General features: G+C 36.8%; 1 protein-coding gene across 1 annotated transcript in view; it reads left to right on the top strand.

Annotated features, from left to right (window-relative positions):
* The window catches only part of HAT1 (histone acetyltransferase 1), a 57,066-nt gene that overhangs the window by 12,203 nt on the left and 22,208 nt on the right, over positions 1 to 22,655 (top strand). The window contains exons 3-8 of the mRNA XM_047772881.1: positions 82 to 157; positions 5,569 to 5,689; positions 17,354 to 17,533; positions 17,794 to 17,915; positions 18,416 to 18,520; positions 18,843 to 18,949. Of these exons, the coding sequence (XP_047628837.1) occupies positions 82 to 157; positions 5,569 to 5,689; positions 17,354 to 17,533; positions 17,794 to 17,915; positions 18,416 to 18,520; positions 18,843 to 18,949 (711 nt within the window). The remainder of the gene's footprint in view (positions 1 to 81; positions 158 to 5,568; positions 5,690 to 17,353; positions 17,534 to 17,793; positions 17,916 to 18,415; positions 18,521 to 18,842; positions 18,950 to 22,655) is intronic.

Below are 22,655 nucleotides of genomic sequence, written 5' to 3' on the forward strand. Positions count from 1 at the left end.
TTGAAATGGAAATACCTGTCACTTTTAATATTTTTAATTTAATATCCTTAATATCTCTATATTTTGTATTCTTTTAAACAGTTCGTTTTCCTGAAGATCTTGAGAACGACATTAGAACTTTCTTTCCTGAATATACCCATCAACTCTTTGGGGATGAGTAAGTAACTTAGTAAGGTGTTTATCAAATTAGTATGGCAAAACACATTTTTGTTAAAATTTAGAAGTCAGGATTTTCTTTACTGTTATTTTTCATTAAGTTATTTTTAAATGTAAGAATGGCATTTTTGACACTGAGGCACTAATCTACTTACTATATAATACCTATCATTTAGTGCTGTAGATACATTATCTTACTTAATTCTCATAATCTTAGCAATGGTATTATCATTTCTAACATTAACTTTGGTGGAACTGGATAGTTGTCTAAGGGCATATGAATAGCTAAACTTCAGATGCAGTCCTTCAGAGTATGGAGCCCATGTTCATAATTACTGCTTTTTTCCAACCATTTTGCGATACTGCTTCTACATTACATTCCCCTAAAGCTGGAAAGCTCAAGTTTTATTCTGTTACGAATAAATAAGCAATTAAGAGAAATTCCTTTTCTTTTTTTAAGAAAAGTTTTTGGAGTATAGTTGACTTAACAGCGTTGTGTTTCAGGTGTATAGCAAAATGAATCAATTATACGTATGCATATACCTGTTCTTGTTTGGATTATTTTCCCATATGGGTCGTTACAGAATATTGAGTAGATTTCCTTGTGCTATAGAAGTAGGTTCTTGTTATAGATTTATTTTGGAAAGCAACTTTATTTTTTTATTTTTATTTTTTTTATTTTTTGTCTTTTTTTGCTATTTCTTGGGCTGCTCCCACGGCATATGGAGGTTCCCAGGCTAGGGGTCCACTCGGAGCTGTAGCCACCGACCTACGCCAGAGCCACAGCAACGTGGGATCCAAGCCCCGTCTGCGACCTACACCACAGCTCACGGCAACACCCGATCCCCAACCCACTGAGCAAGGCCAGGGACCGAACCCACAACCTCATGGTTCCTAGTCGGATTCGTTAACCACTGCACCACGATGGGAACTCCCTGAAAAGCAACTTTAAAGATACATCCTGGGAGTTCCCTTCATGGCTCAGCAGTTAATGAACCTGACTAGGCTCCATGAGGTTGTGGGTTCGATCCCTGTCCTTGCTCAGTGGGTTGGGGATCGGGTGTTGCTGTGAGCTGTGGTGTAGGCTGCAGACATGGCTTGGATCCTGAGTTGCTATGGCTGTGGCTGTGGCGTAGGCTGGCAGCTGTAGCTCCAATTTGATCCCTAGGCTGGGAACTTCCATATGCTTCTAGTGCGGCTGTAAAAAGCAAATAAATAAATAAAAGTAAAGATACATCCTGGAATATTCAGTGCAATTCTGTAATTTCCTATACCTTTATTACATTATTAGAATAGTAATACCTAGAATACTTTTTTTTTAAAGCTTTTGATTTTGAAGAAAATTTCAAATTTGCAGTAAGTTGCAAGAATAGTATTCTGTATATACTTTGTCAACATTCATCAGTTACTAACATTTAGGTATATTTGCTTTAATTGTTCTCTCATATAAATATATTGATATATGTTGAACCATTTGAGGGTAGGTTGCAGAAATATCTTGATCGCTTACTCCTGAATTCTTTAGTATGTATTTCCTAAAAACAAGGATGATAACCATAGTAGAATTATCAAAACTCGGGAAATTTAGCAGATAACAGTGCTATTTTCTAAAATCTAATCCACATTTCAAACTCTGCCAGTTGATTCCCAATAATTCTTTTGCAACAGTTTTCCCCCAGATCCAGTCTAGAATCACATAATATATTTAGCTGTCATCTCTCTTTAGTCCCCTTTAGTCTGAAACAGTTCCTCAGACTTTGTTTTCCGTTATATTGACGTGTTGTAGGGAATAAGCTAGTTTCGCAAACCTTCCTTTTGGGATAGTTTTACTGTTTCTTTCTTCATGATTAAATTCAGATAATGCGTACTTTTGTAGTACCGCAACAGAAGTTTTATGTGTCCTTCTCAGTGTGTCATAACAGAAAGTCCATGATGTCAGTTTGCCCCATTGTTGGCTAAGTTAACTTGGGTCACTAAGTTTAGTGGTATCTGCCTAATTTCTCCACTCTAAGGTTAACAGCGTATTTTGTTGTTGTTATTTGTATGTAATTGGTGACTGAAAATATCCTGCTTCCCATCAAACTTTCACCCAGTACTTTAAAATCTATTCATCCGGCGTTGCCGTGAGCTGTGGTGTAGGTCACAAACGTGGCTTGGATCCAGTGTTGCTGTGGCTCTGGTACAGGCCAGCGGCTGCAGCTCCGATTTGACCCCTAGCCTGGGAACCTCCATATGCCACGGGAGAGGCCCTAAAAAGACAAATTAATTAATTAATTAATTAATTAAATGTTTTCATGGTTTTTGCCTGAGTCAGTATTTTACTATCATTGTAAAATGGCAATTTTCTAATTCTGTCACACCTTCAACAGTTATTAGTTGGTGTTCTATTATAAAGAAGAGCTTTTCTTCCCCTTATATATATATATTTTTGTTTATATCAGAATAGACTCAAGGATTCTTTTTTTTTTTTTTTTTTGAAATTCCCTTTGTGGCTCATTGGAAACAAATCTGACTAGTATCCATGAGGATGCATGTTTGATCCCTGGCCTTGTTAAATGGGTTGAGGAATCAGCGATGCTGTGAGCTGTGGTGTAGGCTGGCAGCTGCAGTTCCAATTTGACCTCAGCCTGGGAATTTCCATATGCTGCAGGTGTGGCCCTAAAAAACAGGGGGGAGAAAAGGATTCTTTTTTTAACTTAAGAGGTTATAATTTGTTACTGTTAGTAATTTTGATGCTCAAATTATACCAAATTGAACAAGTGGCTACTCTTTCAAACTGATTTTGAGTCCTTTTAATATATCACCATCATTATTTTGAGGACATGTTACTTTCAAATATTATAATATGTTCCACATTCACCTTTCTCTACTAGTTCTGGAGTCAGCCATTTTCATTTGTTTTGTTTTTTAATAGGAAAGGGTTTTTAGACATAGTTGACATTTAAAATATTCCCCTTCCTAAGGAAAAAAAAAAGGCAAAAGGGAGTTCCCTTCATGGCTCAGTGGTTAACGAACCCAGCTGGAACCCTGAGGATTCGGGTTCAATCCCTGGCCTCTGTCAGTGGTTGGGGATCCGGTGTTGCCAGGAGCTGTGGTGTAGGTTGCAGACATGGCTGAGATCCTATGTTGCTGTGGCTGTGGCATAGGCCAGCAGCTGTAGCTCTGATTTGACCCCTAGCCTGGGAACTTCCATGTGCCGCTGGTGAGGCTCTTAAAAAAAAGAAAAATAAATACAATATTCCCCTTCCTAGCTATTTTCCCTATGCATTATTTCAACATTTTGGACATTATCTAATATGTTTTTAAATTGTCTCTTTACGGAACAAATTTCTTGAGAATTTCTTAATATATTAGTTGAGTCATTTTGTGTGCTTTAAATATTATTAACCCTATTTTATTTGATTCATGCCAAAATTTAAGCTTTTATATTTTAAACAGTTTTTATTACATCATAAAAATAAGAATGCTTTCTCTTTGGATCTGTTAAGGAGCTATTTATTTTATTCTCTTCTTGCTTCTATTAAAATCTCTTCCTGTGGTAATATCTTAGCGGGAAGAATGTAGTTTCACAGATACTATTTTTTTTTTGGTCTTTTTAGGGTCACACCCACAGCATATGAAACTTCCCAAGCTAGGGGTTGAATCATAGCTGCAGCTGCCAGCCTACACCACAGCCACAGCAACGTGGGATCCAAGCCATGTCTCCGACCTACACCTCAGCTCACAGCAACACTGGATCCTTGTTGACCCACTAGTGAGGCCAGGGATCGAACTTGCATCCTCAGGGATACTAGTCAGGTTCATTACCACTGAGGCACGATGGGAACTCCAATACTGCTTCTTAATGGCATCTTGCATACTTGTCTATTTTGCATGGCATTAAAAGTGGTATGCTTGCATACCCCTCCTCTAAGGTAGATAGATGACAGTCATATAATCATGACAACCCTGTATCTTAGAGCCCAAACATGACATTGATCTTGATCATAGTATCATTGCTACTCCTTTTTACTACACATAACTTTTCAGAGTTTTGGAATGGACACTGCTCATATTTTGTTTCGGTAGCCTAAAGAGAAATCTGGAGGTGACACTACTTCTTTTTTCCTTCCTTTTCTTTTTTTTTTTTTGTCTTTTTAGGGCTGTACCCACAGCATATGGAGGTTCCCAGGCTAGGAGTCTAATCAGAACTGTAGCTGCCGGCCTACACCACTGCTCATGGCAACGACGGATCCTTAACCCACTGAACAAGGCCAGGGATCGAACCCGTGTCCTCATGGATGCCAGTCCAGTTGGTTAACCACTGAGCCACAATGGGAACTCCAACACTCCTTCTTTCAAAATTCACTTAAAAAACAATTTAGTATACAATTCAACTTTTTTTTTTTTTTTTTGGCCTTGCTCGCAGCGTGCAGAAGTTCTAGGGCCAGGAATCAAACCTGCGCCATAGCTGCAACTATAGCCACAGCAACGACAATGTCGGATCTTTAACCCTCTCAGCCACCTGGGAACTCCCAATTCAGCTTTTTAAAATGTATAATTCCATGGTTTTAGAATATTGAAAGTTATGGGAGATCATTACCACAACCAATTTTGGAATGTTTTCATTACTCCCACCAAAATTCCCATAACCAATTAGCAAACATTCTCTCTTTCCCCTGCCCTCTTTAGCCCTAGGTATTATTGGATAGTTACTCATTTCCTTTCTGTCTTTGTAGATTTGCCCATTATTTATTTTGTTTCCTTTCTTTTCTTTTCTTTTTTGGCTGCCCCAGAGCATATGAAGGTCCTGGGCCAAGGATCATATCCAAGCCACAGCTGTGGTAGTGCTGGATTCTTTAACCCATTATGCCAGGGAGCTAGGTTAGAAAAGAACAGCAGCTCCAAATCTGCCTGTGAGTTCATCCGTGGGGTGTAATCAGATAGGTGCTATCACCACTTTTGGCAGGTCTGGATGTTGATGATGGGCACAAGTGGTGAGTCGGAAGGACTGGGCTAGGGCTGTGTCTTAGCTGCTTGCCTAGCGGGGAACCAATTTAACACTACTTCTCTCTGAGTTGAAATGCCTTCTAGTAGTAGTAACATCAGTAATAGCACTAATGGTAATGTCTTATATTTATTGAGTACTTGTACAATGTGCCAGTCAATGCTGTAAGCAGTTTACATGTATTAATTTGTTCATTTAACCCAAACAACATCCGTGAGGTAGGTGCTGTTATTCTCTCGTTTTACAAATGAGGAAAGCTGAGGCACCATCTCGATACAAATATGGGGTTTTTTGTTTGTCCTTAATAAGCATAATTTAAAATCTTGAAACAATCCATGAGGTTAAACTTATTTATAAGTAGTACTTTGTAATGACTTTGCAGATTCATTTTCAGGTCTTAGATTACTGCTTTTTCTCCCTTCCAGTGAAACTGCTTTTGGTTACAAGGGTCTGAAGATTTTGTTATATTATATTGCTGGTAGCCTGTCAACAATGTTCCGTGTTGAATATGCATCCAAAGTTGATGAGAACTTTGACTGTGTGGAGGTAAGAATAGAAATAAATTTATTTTTAACTGTTTTCCAATTGAGTATAAAACAAAATGTAAAGGTTTGAGGGAGGAGAGAATCTATTATATAGTAGTTTGAAAACCACCTATTTAATATTTAGTTAATAGAGATGATTATTTGCCTGTCATTCCAGTTAATCATGTGATCTTATCCTAGGCCTGATCTGTTCTTGAGTGGACCTTCTCCATAAAACCCTTCACTTTTATGATCAGAGTTGCATTTTATTACCATCTTTTGTTTTTTATTATGGATGTGAGAAGTGCTTCTTTTCCTAGAAGTTAAATGAGATGGAGGGAAATAACTAAATTTTCTAGTTGTATTTCATGTAGAATTTGCCTGTTTAAATCTCTCTTGCTGGAGTTCCCTTTGCGGCTCAGTGGTAACAAACCTGACTAGTATCCATGAGGACACAGGTTCAATCCCTGGCCTCGCTCAGTGGGTTAAAGATCCAGAGTTGCTGTGAGCTGTGGTGTAGGTCAGATTTGGCGTTGCTGTGGCCTAGGCTGGTACAGCTGCAGCTCCAATTTGACCCCTAGCCTCGGAACTTCCATATGCTGAGGATGTGGCCTTAAAAAGACCAAAAAATAAAAAATAATAATAAAATAAATTTCTCTTTATTTCTAATCCCCAAATTTTCTGATATATTTCTTTATGAACATGGATAATTAAACTGATTACATTATAAAATTATTTGAAACGTGAGAATAAAGACAAAGAGTATGAAGAGTATGCATCTGTAGCAGGCTGAATTATGGTCCCCCAAAAGACAGTATCACCACAGAGGCAGAGTGATGTGGCCACAAGCCAAGGAATGCTAGTAGCCACCAGAAATTGGAAGAGACAAGGAATAGATTCTCTAGAGCCTCTGGAGGAATTGTGGCCCTGTTGACACCCTGATTTCAGTTCAGTGATATCACTTAGATTTTGCCACTAGACATTGAGAGAATAAATTTCGGTTGTTTGAAGCCTCCAAGTTTGTGGTAATTTCTTACAGCAGCCACAGGAAACTAATACAATTTCATACTAAGAAGTGGGGTACTACTGTAACAACTAGAACTGTAGAACTGTCTTTGGAAATGTGTGATAGAAACTGGAATAATTTTTTTTTTTTTGGTCTTTTTGCTATTTCTTGGGTTGCTCCCGCAGCATATGGAGGTTCCCAGGCTAGGGGTTGAATTGGAGCTGTAGCCACTGGCCTACGCCAGAGCCACAGCAACGCAGGATCCGAGCCGCGTCTGCAACCTACACCACAGCTCACAGCAACGCCGGATCTTTAACCCACTGAGCAAGGGCAGGGACCGAACCCGCAACCTCATGGTTCCTAGTCGGATTCGTTAACCACTGCGCCACGACGGGAACTCCCAGCAAACTCTTGATAGAAATATGGATGTTAAATGCACTGCTAGTGAGGGCTTAGAACAAAGTAAGACACCTGGGAGAGGGAGGCTTTATTATATTAGAAAATACATATTTTGTTGTAAACAGAGTGTTGGTAGAAATAGGAATGCCTTCTAGTATTAGTAATAGTAGTAACAGCAATAGTAATAGTAAATGGTACCTCTGGTGAGGGCTCTGAAGGAAGTGAGGAATGTGTTATTGGCAACTAGAGGAAAGGAGATTTTTGGATAGTACCAGAAAGCCTATCTGAATTGTGTCCCGAATTTACGTGGAAAGGAGAACTTGTAAGCAGGAACTTCCTTGGTTATTTAGCTGAGTTTTCCAAAGTACTGAAGCTGTGGCCTGTTTTCTCGCTGCTTATAGTAAACCATGAGATGGAAGAAAGAAATTGAAGGAAGGAAGAACTGTTAAGCAGAAAAGATCTAGGACTTGATAATTTGGGAGATTATTAGCCTATTCAGAAGACACTGAAATTAGAAGATTCATTGTCGGGAAAGTGTGCTCTGGGGAGAAACCCAAGAGTGTGGTTAAATAATCTTGTTTTGCTGAAGAGAGAGACATGTGACTCACTGATCTCAGTAATTTCAACAAAGCCAGGAATAGGGATTGAATGGAGATCAGGGAACTTCTATGGAGGACCATCTTGGCTAGTGCATGAACCCTCATGACGTACACGGGTGACCAACAAGGTTTTTGAGAATATTATATTAGCAGAAACACTTTCAGTTTGGATTGACAGAATCAGGGAAGGCTAATGGACTTATAAAATTCTATAGAGGAGTTCCCATTGTGGCTCAGTGTGGCTCAGCAGTAATGAACCTGACTAGTATCCATGAGGACACAGGTACAATCCTTGGCCTTGCTCACGGGTTAAAGATCTGGTGTTGCAGTGAGCTGTGGTGTAGGTTGCAGACATGACTTGGATCTGGGGTTGCTGTGGCAGTGGGGTAGGCCAGCAGCTACAGCTCTGATTCAGTCCCTAGCCTGGGAACTATCATATGCTGCAGGTGTGGCCCCAAAAAAACAAAAAAATAAAAAATAAAAATAAAAATAAAATAAAAAATAAAAATAAAAATAAATAAAATCCTATGGAAGAAAACAGGTTGATAACACTGTTCAGCTACAAACATGCACTACCCTTCAAGAAAAAGGAAGAATGATTTTGAGGGTAGAGCCACAGGCTACCATATTCCCGGGTCTGATGGAATTGATCTTTTGCATTTTGAAATTGCTTGGTGCCAGTGACTCATTTCTTCCTACCATTTTCTCCCTTTTGGAATGGCAAAATCTGTAACTTCTATCCTGTGCCTCTCTTGACATTGTATACTAGAAGTGATAACTTGTTTTCTGGTTTCACAAGTGGTCATCATTTTGTCCTGTGATGTATGAATCATAGTCTCACTTATACCTGATTTAGTTGATTTAGATAACTTAGTGATGAGATTTTGGGCTTGAGTTGATCCTGGAAAGGTTGAAGCTTTGGGGGATGTTGGGATGAGGCAAGTGTCTTTTGTATGTTTGAGATGGACATGAATCTCTGAAGGACCTTCAAAAAATTTTACATTTTAGGAGTTTCCTGGTGGCCCAGTAGGTTAAGGATTTGGCATTGTCACTGCTACGGCTTGGGTTGCTGCCATGATGCAAGTTCTATCCCTTGCCCAGGAACTTCTGCATACTGCAGGCACAGCCAAATATGTGTAATTTTAGACTTGTTCTGCTCCTGGGCATTCCTCTTTGAACATATTGAAGCCAACTTTTTCAAGGCTTTAACTGACTTTGAATTACTGACCTAAGTCTTTTGTGAACCTCATGTCCCACCCTTTATTTGTTAAAACCTTCTCTCATTACTTGAATTGGTTGATTTGCCCCTTTTTAAATTTAAATTTAAATTTTTTATTTATTTATTTTTTGCTTTTTTTTAAGACCATTCCCACAACATATTAGAGGTTCCCAGGCTAGGGGTCTAATTGGAGCTATAGTTGCCAGCCTATGCCACGGCCACAGCAACGCAGGATCCGAGCTCCATCTGCAACCTATACCATAGCTCACGGCAACACTGGATCCTTAACCCACTGAGCGAGGCCAGGGATTGAACCCTCAACCTCATGGTTCCTAGTCGGATTTGTTTCCACTGTGCCATGACGGGAACTCCAGCCCCTTTTTTTATTACTTAATTTTTTTGTTTTGTTTTATTGTGAAGCTCTTGCCCAAGTCACACAACTGATTTGATACTTGAAAAGATTTAATCTTAGATAAACTAGCATTGAACACAGACTTATTAAAGTGGAGCTTTTTATAATCAAATATTGCTTATTAGGTTGTTAAATTTTCAAACCCAGCTAGATACTCTTTTTTAAAATATAGTTGTAGTTTTTCTTGTGTTGTACAAGATTCACTGTTGCTTGAGGATTTTGCTTTTTTTTTTGGTTAAAGTTCTGACTGGTAGTGCTGAATTGATTTCTTCCAAAGGGACTATTGACTTTGTTATTGATAAATCTTTCAAATATTATGTGCAGTGAAAATAGCTATGTATTTGCATTGACATCTAATTGTTCCATTCTTGAAGACCAGTTTTCTCCATATAGAAGCACTGGGTTAGGAGTAAGTAATCAAATCTTTTATAATGTCTTTTTGTAGGATTACTAATTTACTTCATGGTCGAAGATCATTTATTTAAATTACCTGTTCAAGAAAAGACCTTTTTCCCCCTTATAAAAAAAGAATGGGTAGCGGATATGGGGCAGGTGGGCTTGCCTCTTCTATCTCAGTTTGCAATGAGAATGTTCATTTCACAATGCCTTCTGTATACTTGATGTTCTGGATATAGTGGCAAAGAAAGTCATTGCTCTCATGAAGCTTACATTTTTACCAAGAGGAGCAGTCAGTAAACAAATATTAAATAAATTAAATTTAAATAGTATATGAAGAAACATTTTGCTGGTTTCCCAATGAAGGGAAGTCAGTCATGTAATAATCTGAGGGAAGAGTTTAGTAAGCAAAGAGATCAGCATCTGCAGAGGCCAGTGAGAACGCTCTTGGCAATTTTGTCATCCAGAAAGATTGCTGTTGTTAGTTAAATCATTGTGGTGATAGAGGGAGGAGTAGGAAATGCTTGAACAGGGTTGGCGAAACTAGGTCATATAGAATAAGAGTAGTTGATAACCTTTAGAGGTTTTAAGTAGGTGGGGGTTATACAATAGGGGTTATGTTTTCAGAAGATGATTCTGACTGCTATGCAGAGAATACACTGTAGGGGGCAAGAGTGAAAGAAGGGAGACCAGAACATTGCAGTATTATAGACAACACTGCATTCAGTTGTCTGGTTGAGGATGTATCTTTGGAGGTAGAGTCAGCATTTGCTGTTGAAATAAGTGTGATTGAGGAGGGAAAATGGAGCGAAGAGGATCGCATTGCTTAAGTAATAGTGGTACTATTAACAGGGAAGATTGGAGAAGTAAAGGGGAAAAAAAAACCCCAAGATTTTTGTTTTAGATGTGTTAGTTTTAAAACTATTATATATTATAATTGAGTTTTTGCAGATTATATTATGTAGTATTATTTTTGCATACAAAAATATATCTTTTTAGATGGTCAGAAACCACAGCAAATCTCCATTGACGTTAATTGCTTATTAGAATTATGCCATTATTTTAATCTTTCATCATCCATTTTTTTTCTTTTGCAAGCTCTCCCATGGTACCTAACATTTTTTAGTCATAATCAAGATGCCTGTAAAACATCTCCACTAGTCATCATCTTTAAAGACAATATAATTATTTTGAATTTTGCAATACATTAAATTTGATTATTCAGACACTGATGGTTTGTTCATCTTATAGTGTCCCTGATAGTTGTTTTTATCACTACCTCCTGCCCTCTCTTGAGGTAATTTCATTGCTCTTTAGTGGAAAGGCATATAACTAAGATTGTTCAGTCTTGCTAATTGCTAGCATTTTTAGGAAAAGGTTTGTTGGAGAAAGTTGAAATACATGGATAAGATTTGTATTATCTTTGAATTTCAGTCATCTTGTTTTATCCTTGTCTCTTGCTAATATGGATTGAATTTGAGAGCAGGTTTTTTAAAATTTTCTGGATTCCTTAGGATTTTTTTAAAAGAAAAATCCTGTGCACTTATAAAGATTTAAATCTTGAGATGAAAAGAATATTCTCTGGTAGGCTAATAATATTTCGTTATATCTATTCTTTTTTATAATTATGAGAGTGTTCTTAATGAGTAATTCTTTTTAGCAAATATTATAAAAACTTTAAAATTATGTATTTAGATTTTTATCTTGGAATTTTGTGAGATTAGGTTGCAAAACATGAATCCAGTAGGGATTAACATAATGTGACCTTTGTTTTTCCATTAGTGGAAATGTTTACACTTTTTCTCTACTTAATTTCTCTAACAATACCGAAATTTCTAGAGCTTAAATATTGTCAGAGAATGTAAGATTGATCATATTATGTAGATATGATTTTTTTGTTTCTTTTGAAGCATATCTTAAGTATTCTTAGAATTATAGTTAAATGTTAAATCCCTACCACTCTAGCTAAGTAAAGAGTAGCATGTACTATCTATTTAACATGTCTTTAGCATTGTTATTTCAAAAATAACTCATCACAGATGAATAGTGCTGTTTAGGATAAGATACTAAAGAGCTAATTTGATTTTCAAATATTTATAAGTACAAATATAAGCGTAAACATATTTTTATTTTAGCAGACTACCAGTTAATCTTAGGTATATTGCCTTATGCAGCAATGAGGAAAAGTAAAAGTGTTTCATGGAAACATCTCATGTATAACAAAGTAAAGAACATCAGAAGTTGAAATGACCATAATAAGAGAATATAATATAAAATACTGCATCTTGAGTCAAATAAAAGAAAATCTAAATAGAAGGATACTTTTATGCTTTCCTTACTGAAAAGATATTGCCAGGTGTTAGGAAAACATTTTGTAAGGCATGTCTTGCTTAATTAAATATATCAGGTTGTATTCTAGATTCTTGATCTAATTCAGCTTAATTTCTTATCCTTTCTATAACTATTTTTATATAATTTTAAAGTTTAGACTATCCTTTTTTTAGTTTCTTTTTAAAAATTTTATTGAAATATAGTTGATTTACAAAGTTGTGATAATTTCTGCTGTACAGCAAAGTGATTCAGTCATACATGTACACATGTACAGACTCCCTGCCCACATAGATCATCACAGAATACTGTATAGAGTTCTCTGTGCTATGCAGCATATCCCTATTGACCAGTCATTCTACACTGTATAGCTCAGTGTGCATTTGCCAATCCCAAACCCCTAGTCAGTCCCCCCCACCGCCACTTTTCCTCTGTGGTAACCCTAAGTTTTTCAAAGTCTGTGAGTCTGTTTCTGTTCTGTAGATAAGTTCATTTTTATCTAGAATATTCTTGAAGATAGGGAATTTTTTTTTTTAAGATAGGGAATTTTTCAGTGATCTTCAGAAATAGAATCTAAACTTTAGCCATAAGCATTGGAATTAAAAGGTTTCAGTTAATCTTTAATTCTACATTCAATTAAAAATGACTACATGAGGTTTTCTCCAGTGATAATTTTATTATCTGGCCAGTAATCCAATGTGAAAAATGTATGTTTAACTGAACTAAAATATATTTATTCTTTTAAAAAAGAGTACAGATCTCTGAAACATGATATAGGATTTTCTTTTACTTAAAGCAGAATCCAGGGAGTTCCCTTCGTGGCGCAGTCGATAACGAATCCGACTAGGAACGATGAGGTTGCGGGTTCGGTCCCTGCCCTTGCTCAGTGGATTAAGGATCCAGCGTTGCCGTGAGCTGTGGTGTAGGTTGCAGACGCGGCTCGGATCCCGCATTGCTGTGGCTCTGGTGTAGGCCGGTGGCTGCAGCCTGATTGGACCCCTAGCCTGGGAACCTCCATATGCCACGGGAGCGGCCCAAGAAATAGCAAAAAAGACCAAAAAAAAAAGCAGAATCCATTTTTCAGACATTTTTTTCCTCTAGTGATACAAAATTCTAAATTCTAGGTTTGAAAAGCTGGGATGTGCTAGGTCCTTAACTTGCTGAGCCACCAGGGAACTCTTAATTTTTTTTTTTTTTTTTTAATTATATATACTGTGGGAGTTCCTGTCGTGGCGCAGTGGTTAACGAATCCGACTAGGAACCATGAGGTTGCGGCTTCGGTCCCTGCCCTTGCTCAGTGGGTTAACGATCCAGCATTGCCGTGAGCTATGGTGTAGGTTGCAGACGTGGCTCGGATCCTGCATTGCTGTGTCTCTGGCGTAGGCTGGTGGCTACGGCTCCGATTGGACCCCTAGCCTGGGAACCTCCATATGCCGCAGGAGTGTCCCAAGAAATGGCAAAAAGACAAAAAAAAAGAAAATAGTGCTGCAGTGAACATTGGAGTACATGTGTCTTTGAGAGTCGTAGTTTTCTCTGGATAGATGCCCAGGAGTGGGATTACTGGATCAAATGGTAGTTCTGTTTTTCATTTTCTGAAAAACTGTTGTTTTCTACAGTGGTTGCACCAATTTACAGTCCCACCAACCAGTGTAATAGAGTTCCTTTTTCTCCACATCCTCTGCAGCACTTATTGTTTGTAGACTTGGGTGATGGCCATTCTGGCTGGTGTAAAGTGGTACCTCATAGTGTTTTTGATTAACATTTCTCTAATCATGAGTGATGTTGAACATCTTTTCAAGTGTTTTTTGGTCATCTGTATGACTTCTTTGGAGAACTGTCTGTTTAGATCTTCTGCCCATTTTTTGATGGGGTTGTTTGTTGTTTGGTATGGAGCTGCCAGAAGGTGTTTATAAATTTTGGAGATTAATCCCTTGCCAGTTGATTCATTTGCAAAGATGTTTTCCCACTCCGTGGATTGTCTTTTGTTTTGTTTAGGGTTTCCTTTGCTGTGCAGAAACTTTTAGATTTAATTAAGTCCAATTTGTTTATTTTCGTTTTTACTGTCATTCCTCTCAGAGGTGGGTCTGAGAAGATGTTGCTGTCGTTTATGTTGGAGAGTGTTTGGCCTATGTTTTCCTTTAAGAGTTTTATAGTGTCTGGTCTTAGATCTAGGTCTTTAATCCATTTGTAGTTTATTTTTGTGTCTGGTGTTAGGGAGTGTTCTAATTTCATTCTTTTCCATGTGGCTGTGCAGTTTTCCCAGCACCACTTATTGAAGGGGCTGTCTTTTCTCCATTGTATATTCTTACCTCCTTTGTCATAGATTAGTTGACTGTAGTTGCATGGGTTTAATTCTGGACTTCCTAACCCGTTCCGCTGATCTATAGTTCTGTCTTTGTGCCAGTACCATACAGTTTTGATGACTGTAGCTTTGTAGTATCGTCTGAAGTCAGGGAGCCTGATTCCTCCAGCTCCATGTTTCTTTTTCAGGATGGCTTGGCTATTCTGGGTCTTTTGTGCTTCCAAACAAACTTTAAAATATTTTGTTCAAGTTCTGTGAAAAATGTCCTTGGTAATTTGATAGAGATTGCATTGAATCTGTAGATTGCCTTGGGTAGTATAGTCATTTTGATAATACTGACTCTTCCAGTCCAAGAGCATGGTATGTCTTTCCATCTATTTGTGTCATCTTTGATTTCTTTCATCATCATCTTATAGTTTTCAGAGTACAGGTCTTTTGTCTCATTAGGTAGGTTTAGTCCCAGGTATTTTGTTCTTTTGGATGTGATGGTACACGGGATTGCTTCCCTAATTCCTCTTTCTGATCTTTTCATTGTTAGTATACAAAAATGCAGTCGATTTCTGTGTATTAATTTTGTATCCTGTGACCTTGCCAAATTCGTGGATGAGCCCTAACAATTTTCTGGTAGAGTCTTTAGGATTCTCTAGGTATAGTAATGATGAGTCATCTGCAAGTAGGGATAGTTTTACTTCTTCCTTTCCAGTTTGGACTCCTTTTATCTCTTTCACTTCTCTGATTTCTGTGGCTAGGACTTCCAAAATTATGTTGAAGAGTAGTGGCCAGAGCGAACATCCTTGTCTTCTTCCTGATCTCAGCGGGATATCTTTCAGCTTTTCACCATTGAGAATGATGTTAGCTGTGGGTTTGTCATATATGGCCTTTATTATGTTGAGGTAGGTTCCCTCTATGCCCACTTTCTGAAGGGTTTTTTATTATCAGAAATGGGTGTTGGATTTTGTCAGAGGCTTTTTCCGTGTCTATTGAGAGGATCATGTGGTTTTTATTCTTCAGTTTGTTAATGTGGTGTATCACACTGATTGATTTGTGGATATTGAAGAACCCTTGCATCCCTGGGATAAATCCCACTTGATCATGATGTACAATCCTTTTCATGTATTGTTGGATTAGGTTTGCTAGTATTTTGTTGCGGATTTTTGCATCGATGTCCATCAGTGAAATGGGCCTGTAGTTTTCTTTTGTTGTGGTATCTTTGTCTGGTTTTGGTATCAGGGTGACAGTGGCCTCATAGAATGACTTTAGGAGTGTCCCTTCCTCTGTGATTGACTTTTTTAAAACTTGAATTAATACTACTTTAGTTTTTAATTGCCACACAACAGACCTATTAAAATCCCTTATTATTACACTTTCCTGTTGTAGTCATTGAAATTTAGAAATTCTAAAAAATATGCTTAAGATGGTCTCTTCTCATTAAATAGCAGTCTCAAGGAAAAATATTGATCAAATAGTACTTAAAAAATAAGCAAAAATAGTTCTATCAAATGCAGTTTTATTTGATCTTGGAGGTGAATGGATTGTTAGGACTGGGGTACTTAGAAATAAGCTGTTGGGCAAAATGTTGAAGAGCTATATGTTAAAATAATAGCTCTTATTTTTATAGGTATAAACATTTTTATAAGTTATATATAAATGTTGGTGGTACCAGAGCATTGAAAATAAAACTTGTTTGTGATAAACTCTATCCTTGTTTCTCTATCCTAAAATGTAACTGAATGATAATAAAGTGCTATTCATCTGCAGGTGCATTGCTTCTACTTAGTTAAAAGATGGTTGAAAAGACAGGAATTAGTAGCATGTTGTATTAGCCTTTTGTAGTGTATTTTGTCCTAAGCATCTTAATTTCCCTGTTTTGAATGCTAAGTAGCAAGGGTCTTGGTTTAGAACTAATACCCATCATGCATGTAAACGGTATGAAAGAGCTGCTTAGTAAGTTAACACAAAGTGTTCTTGTGTCAGTCCTTGTGGAAATAGATACAATACAAACATTACAGCTGAACTCACGGCAAACTCCATTAAGTAAAAACCTGGCCTCATTGTTCAGGAAAAAGTTTGAATAGAATGCAAGCTCATTTTGTTGAATGTAATGTCAGGCTTTTAGGGACTGTATTGAGGGATAAGGTTTTGTTAAGTTGAGACCAATTCATTAAGTTTTATTGCCTGGTGAGAAGCAGTAATACTTTATTGTAAGACTTCATCAAATATTCATGGTTAAAGAGAAGTAGTAAATGTATTCAATCAAGTGGTCTTTTGGGGTTTTGAAAAGGATTATGAAGTCTGCTCAGCTGATAGTTCTAACATTCATCGAGGTTGTTTAACAAGGGTAATTTTAATCTCTGAGTTTAATTTTGTTGTCCAGGCTTGTCTCTTTTTACTGTCACAAATCCAACTCTGTAAAAATTGTATCACATTATGGGATGAGTGGATAATACATCCATTCATATAATTTATGTATTTCCTAAGTGGGTATATTTTTTAAATTACCTTAATTTTGAGTTGGTGTATGAGGGAGTCATGACTTGCTCATCGTGAGGCTGCCATTTGTTTGGTCAGACTCTAGCCTCACCTAACTACTGCTAGTGATCCTTTCATGTCTTGGATTCATATACTCTCCCTGACACATGTAAAATAATAGTCAGCTATGTAAAATGATAAGCAGCCTTTTGTTCTGGCCAGTTCAAATTGTCCTAAGGGATATAGTCAAATTTTTTACATCATATTAAAATTTTCTGTAGCATTGTCCTCATTCTTGTAGTTGATTTCAGGCCTCCCACCTCCTCTTTTTTATTTCTATGTTATATTTGTGTTCATCTCAAGACATTTTTGTGGCAGTATCTTGTACATGTGAACTCATCCTGTCCCAGTGTACTATGTGTTTGTGTCTTTAGTTTAACAGTGAACTGAAGTTTTGTGATTTTTGTGGGTTTTATCCATTACAAAGAAACTAAGCATATTCAACTAAAAGCCAAATTTATTAACTTTTTTATGTCCTTTAATCTCCATTCCTTAGGCAGATGATGTAGAGGGCAAAATTAGACAAATCATTCCACCTGGATTTTGCACAAACACAAGTGATTTTCTTTCACTGCTGGAAAAAGAAGTTGATTTCAAGCCATTTGGAACCTTACTCCATACATACTCGGTTCTCAGTCCAACAGGAGGAGAAAACTTTACCTTTCAGATATATAAGGTAAAGTTAAATCTAAATATTTCCTGGGTACAAGTCCCTCATTTGCCTGAAACTTGTATTCTATTTTGTTGTGTTATTTTCAGTGATTTATTCTAACTTCAGGAAACAAGGTCTCTGTCAGCATTAAAAACAAGATCTGTTTTGTACACATCTTAATCTGAGACTTCTAAACATTTTCCCACAGGATAGTTTTGTATTCTGCAGACTTTCACTTACCTCTGTGATGAGTTTCACCTGACTTTTCCTGGCTTTTTCCCTAGGCTGACATGACATGTAGAGGCTTTCGAGAATATCATGAAAGGCTTCAGACCTTTTTGATGTGGTTTATTGAAACTGCTAGTTTTATTGACGTGGATGATGAAAGATGGCACTACTTTCTAGTGTAAGTACAGTTCTAAAGCAACAGTAGACCTTATTACCGCCACAAAGCCAGCATTTTAATTGTGGCGGCCCAATTATTGGGACAGTATAATGATATTTTTCCCAGGAAAGAAAAACTATTGTTTATGAGGCTTGAGTTTTCCTTCATTATGCTTTGGGAGACCTTGAGAATAGAGCGGAATTAAATGCTGTTGTCCGTTAGGGCCCTGAATGTAGGCTTAAACAGTAAAATGAGCTTTGCCTGTGTTTTCTTTTACTTGCCACCTATTCATCTTTATAATAGGCAAGTGCACTGAAGTGATGTAAAGAGGTCTGATTTATCCAAGTTGCTGCACACCAATTAAGTGAATTGTATATTCAGAACATAGCAGGTGTACCCATTGGGCCCTCACAGAGTAGCTTGCTGACACTGAAAATTCAGTCAGAGAATGGAAAAGAAAATGGACACTGCATGGGAGCGCGACTGTAATTGACCTGCTTGGCTTTCTGTTTTATCTGCAGATTTGAGAAGTATAATAAGGATGGAGCTACACTCTTTGCGACCGTAGGCTACATGACAGTCTATAATTACTATGTGTACCCAGACAAAACCCGGCCACGTGTAAGGTAATTGGCAGTATAACACGTGCCTTGTCTTTTATTTCAGAAGAAGGAACTGCTGAAGTTTCCAATACTTGTTATAATAGTGTTGATTTGTTTTCAAAAAAATCACCATTATTCATTGGTTATGTACTTACTTATTTCATTGTTCCTTTTGAAACTGTGGAAGATTAAACATTTACAATTTTGAGTATCTCTATAATAATTTTTGGATATCTTGAAGATGGACTGAAAAAAATCAAACTTTAAAACATTTACATTACTATAGTGATTTGCAGTTTGTAAACTGGCCATGTTGTAATATTTTAATATAATTTCTTTACTATAGTCAGATGCTGATATTGACTCCATTTCAAGGTCAAGGCCATGGTGCTCAACTTCTTGAAACAGTTCATAGATACTACATTGCATCTCCTTCTGTTCTTGATATTACAGGTATGTAAAATCTGATTTGTTACTGAAAGAGCCTTTCTAAAAGATCCTTCATTACCAGTTTTGGTTTTGTCAGAAATGACTATTTCATTTTAAATGGGAACAGTCTCCTGGGGTCTTTTTGGAACTGTTTAAAGATGACTTAAGGTTATATTTTAAATCATAAGCCTTTTTGGGATTGGATTGTATCTAAGTATGAAGTGCTTATTAACAGAGCAAATTGAAGATAATGAACTGAATATAAACTGGGAAATCTTGGTCAGGCATATATATATGTTGCAAGTATGGTATGACTTATTTGTTCAGTTTATTTGGCAGATAGTTGCTTAGAGGTCATGACTTAATTTTTATGTAGGGGCAGAATATTCTAAATCTTCCCAAGGAAAAAAAAAATTAAGGTAAATAGTTCCTGAATAGAATATACATTTCTTAAAAGTGTATATTTTATATTCCTTAAAATGCATGCCTTTCTAACAGTAGTTTATAAGGTGAAATATAGGTCTATTTGTTTGAGAAACATCTTTCAGTATGAATTAGCCACTCAAGTAGTATTATGAATAGGATGTTTGGGAAAAAGAAAGAAACTCTACTCTTTAAATGGAAAAGCTAGCATCAGATGGAGTTACAGATGGTAGTATGAAAACATGTAAACTACCAAAAAACAAAATGGCCCAAGGAACATGTATATTATCATTTTTTTCTTCCCTGTAACACTCTTTCCAATTAGTTGGTTATAAACTTGCTGATTAAACTGAAAGTCACCTTTTTTTTCCTCCTATGAAAAATACTATGCCAGATAGTCACATCCAAATTTATATGTAAATTTTGTTAATTCTATAAGAGTTTAATCTTTGTTTTTAAAATTGTAGTATTTAACACACACTAAAATGTTAACTTGTTTAAAAAGTGCTATTTTGGGATTTTATCAGTTTGTTTTAAGGACACACACACCAAATGACTAACAAGAATAGATATAGGCTAGTAGGCAAATTACTAGTTGCTTCCTTTTTCATATAGTGTAGTGGTTTTGCTTATCCTGTGTAAGTAAAATTAAAGTTACTCCAAAACAGATTTTGAATTGATCCTGTAGATCAATAAATTGGAGGGAAAACATGTTGTTTTTGAAAGGGAGTTTCATGTTTATAAAATCGATTTACCTTTTCATCTAACTTTACTGCTATTATTAAATGATTTGGAAACTTGGGGGATAAAGTACTACCAAAGTTAGTTTATATCAAAAGTTATAAATTGTTTAAGTGACACCTTCACTAGCTTAGGGGACTTGTAAAATTACAAGAACATAATATAAACAATAATACTTCTTTTTAGCTAAGCTGAAAATTGTTTAGCTTCTGTTTATTTATGAAACGTAGACTTGGTACTACACGAAGGGACTTTTTTGGTGATTTTAATCTAGAGACTTGGAGTTCACATAAGTAGTCTTTGTCTTTTCTAGTGGGTAATGTGCCAGCAGGGGTCGTTTCTGTGAAGCCTCTTAACCACTTTCTTCTGTCTACTCCAACCAATAAAGTCCTTGATACTTAGCACCAATTAGCAGATAAAGAATTTTATTTCTTCAATCTCAGTGAAGAGTCATCAATAATGGTAGCCTTTATTCGCTGAAAACTGCAAGTCTCTAAAGAGAAAACACTAAACATGCTAAAGGACTTTTTGAATTTGAAAACTGGATATTGGCTTTATTTTGTGTTAACATTTCATAGCATTGTAAATTACTAAAAATGCCTTATCACCTATTCTCATTAAGATGTTTCTCCTAAATTTCCATACCCAGTCCTTTAAAAAAAAAAAAAGTGTAGAATTTTCCAGTCTTTGGTCATTTTAGTTGCTTGTAGCTCCATTATTTTGTATTTTTTAAACTTTTCAGATTTTTAGCAGGTTCTGGATCTCCACTTGCAATCCAGGATATTTTTCACATTGACATACCTTTTGCTTACTTGACATATAGCCAGATATAGTAATAATTAAAACTTAACCGTCGATAGCCTATGTTACAGGATAGATAAGTGTTTGTGGTATAATTGCTACCCATTTTCTTTTTTTAGCACTTAAAGTAAAATACTGGAAGATAGGTCTTTTGTTGTTGTTGTTGTTGTTGTTGCTGTTGCTATTTCTTGGGCCGCTTCCGCGGCATATGGAGGTTCCCAGGCCAGGGGTTGAATCGGAGCTGTAGCCACTGGCCTACACCAGAGCCACAGCAACGCGGGATCCGAGCTGCGTCTGCAACCTATACCACAGCTCATGGCAACGCCAGATCGCTAACCCACTGAGCAAGGGCAGGGACCGAACCCGCAACCTCATGGTTCCTAGTCGGATTCGTTAACCACTGCGCCACGACGGGAACTCCTGGAAGATAGTTCTTAATATCATATGCCACCTTCCTTTTGAGGATGTCGGTGTAGGATACATAGCATTTTTTCTTTTTTTTTTTTTCTTTTTTCTTTTCTGGCTGCACCCATGGCATATAGAAGTTCCCTGGCAAGAGACCAAATTCAAGCTGCAGCTGCAACCTACACTGCGGCTGTGGCAACACCTGATCCTTAACCTACTGTGCCAGGCCAGGAATCAGACTTGTGCCTCAGCAGCAATTTGGGCCACTACAAAGACAACGCCAGATCCTTAACCCACTGCACCACAGTGAGAACTCCAAGCTATATAGCATTTGAATACATCTCAGTTCTGTGCCCTTTGAGTGGAATCAATGATTTGTTTCTTCCAGAATTATGAAGAGAGTTGCATTTGGCAGTAGAAATTGATTTGGGGCTAGAATACATGTTAGTATTATTAATCTATCAGTAGGATATTAAGAGCTAATTTTATCTGTCCTTTAAATGTTCCTTATAGTACTAGAATAAGTTGAATAGCTTCTAAGAATGTAATCTTTGAATTTTATGGCCGTATCTGCAGCATTTGGAAGTTCCCAGGCCAGGGATTGAATGCAGCTGCAACTTAAACCGCACCTGCGGCAACACCAGATCCTTTAACCCACTGCACTGGGCTGGGGATCAAACCCACACCTCTGTAGTGACCTAAGCTGCTATAGTCAGATTCTTAACCCACTCCACCACAGTGGGAACTCCCACATTTCATATTTTAAATGTATTGCTTATCTTTGTAACATAGAAACAAAGGAATTAAAGGATGTCACAGATTATTGGGTGTTTCCATTTTAAGTTCATTTTTAGGCTGACACTTTAAAAAGTGTTTCAAGACTGAGTGGTGACTTGGCCCCTTGTATTAAGCTGCAAATAAAATATTGTTAGCTTGTAATGGCTTACTTAAAGCTAAATGAAAAATTTTTGCTTGTTTTTTTTTAAATTTACATGAAAATTTCAGATAAGAATGTGATATGAGTTTTTTAAGATTTTTCTCAGCTATAATTCTCTTACCTTTGATGTGTCTTTTCCTAAAATTCTGGGGGTATATAAATTACTTAAGTTACATAAGCTTGATTTCATCATATTAAATTTTATTTTAAATTGATATTTGCAACACAGTTCTTTTTTCTAAACCAGTTCAGAAAGAGATAGGCTTGGAAAAACTGGTATTGGATAAGTTTGTCTCACTATTAGTACTTTAAAAAAAATTTTTGAGAGATGCTTGCTAAAGAGTTTGTTGCTTAGTAGAGGCTTATAATTAAAGCAAATTTATTGTTGAGGTGTGATTTCCATATGATAAAATTCATCCATTT

The sequence above is a fragment of the Phacochoerus africanus genome, chromosome 3 (genome assembly GCF_016906955.1).
Source record: "Phacochoerus africanus isolate WHEZ1 chromosome 3, ROS_Pafr_v1, whole genome shotgun sequence".
Classification (NCBI taxonomy): Eukaryota; Metazoa; Chordata; class Mammalia; order Artiodactyla; family Suidae; genus Phacochoerus; species Phacochoerus africanus.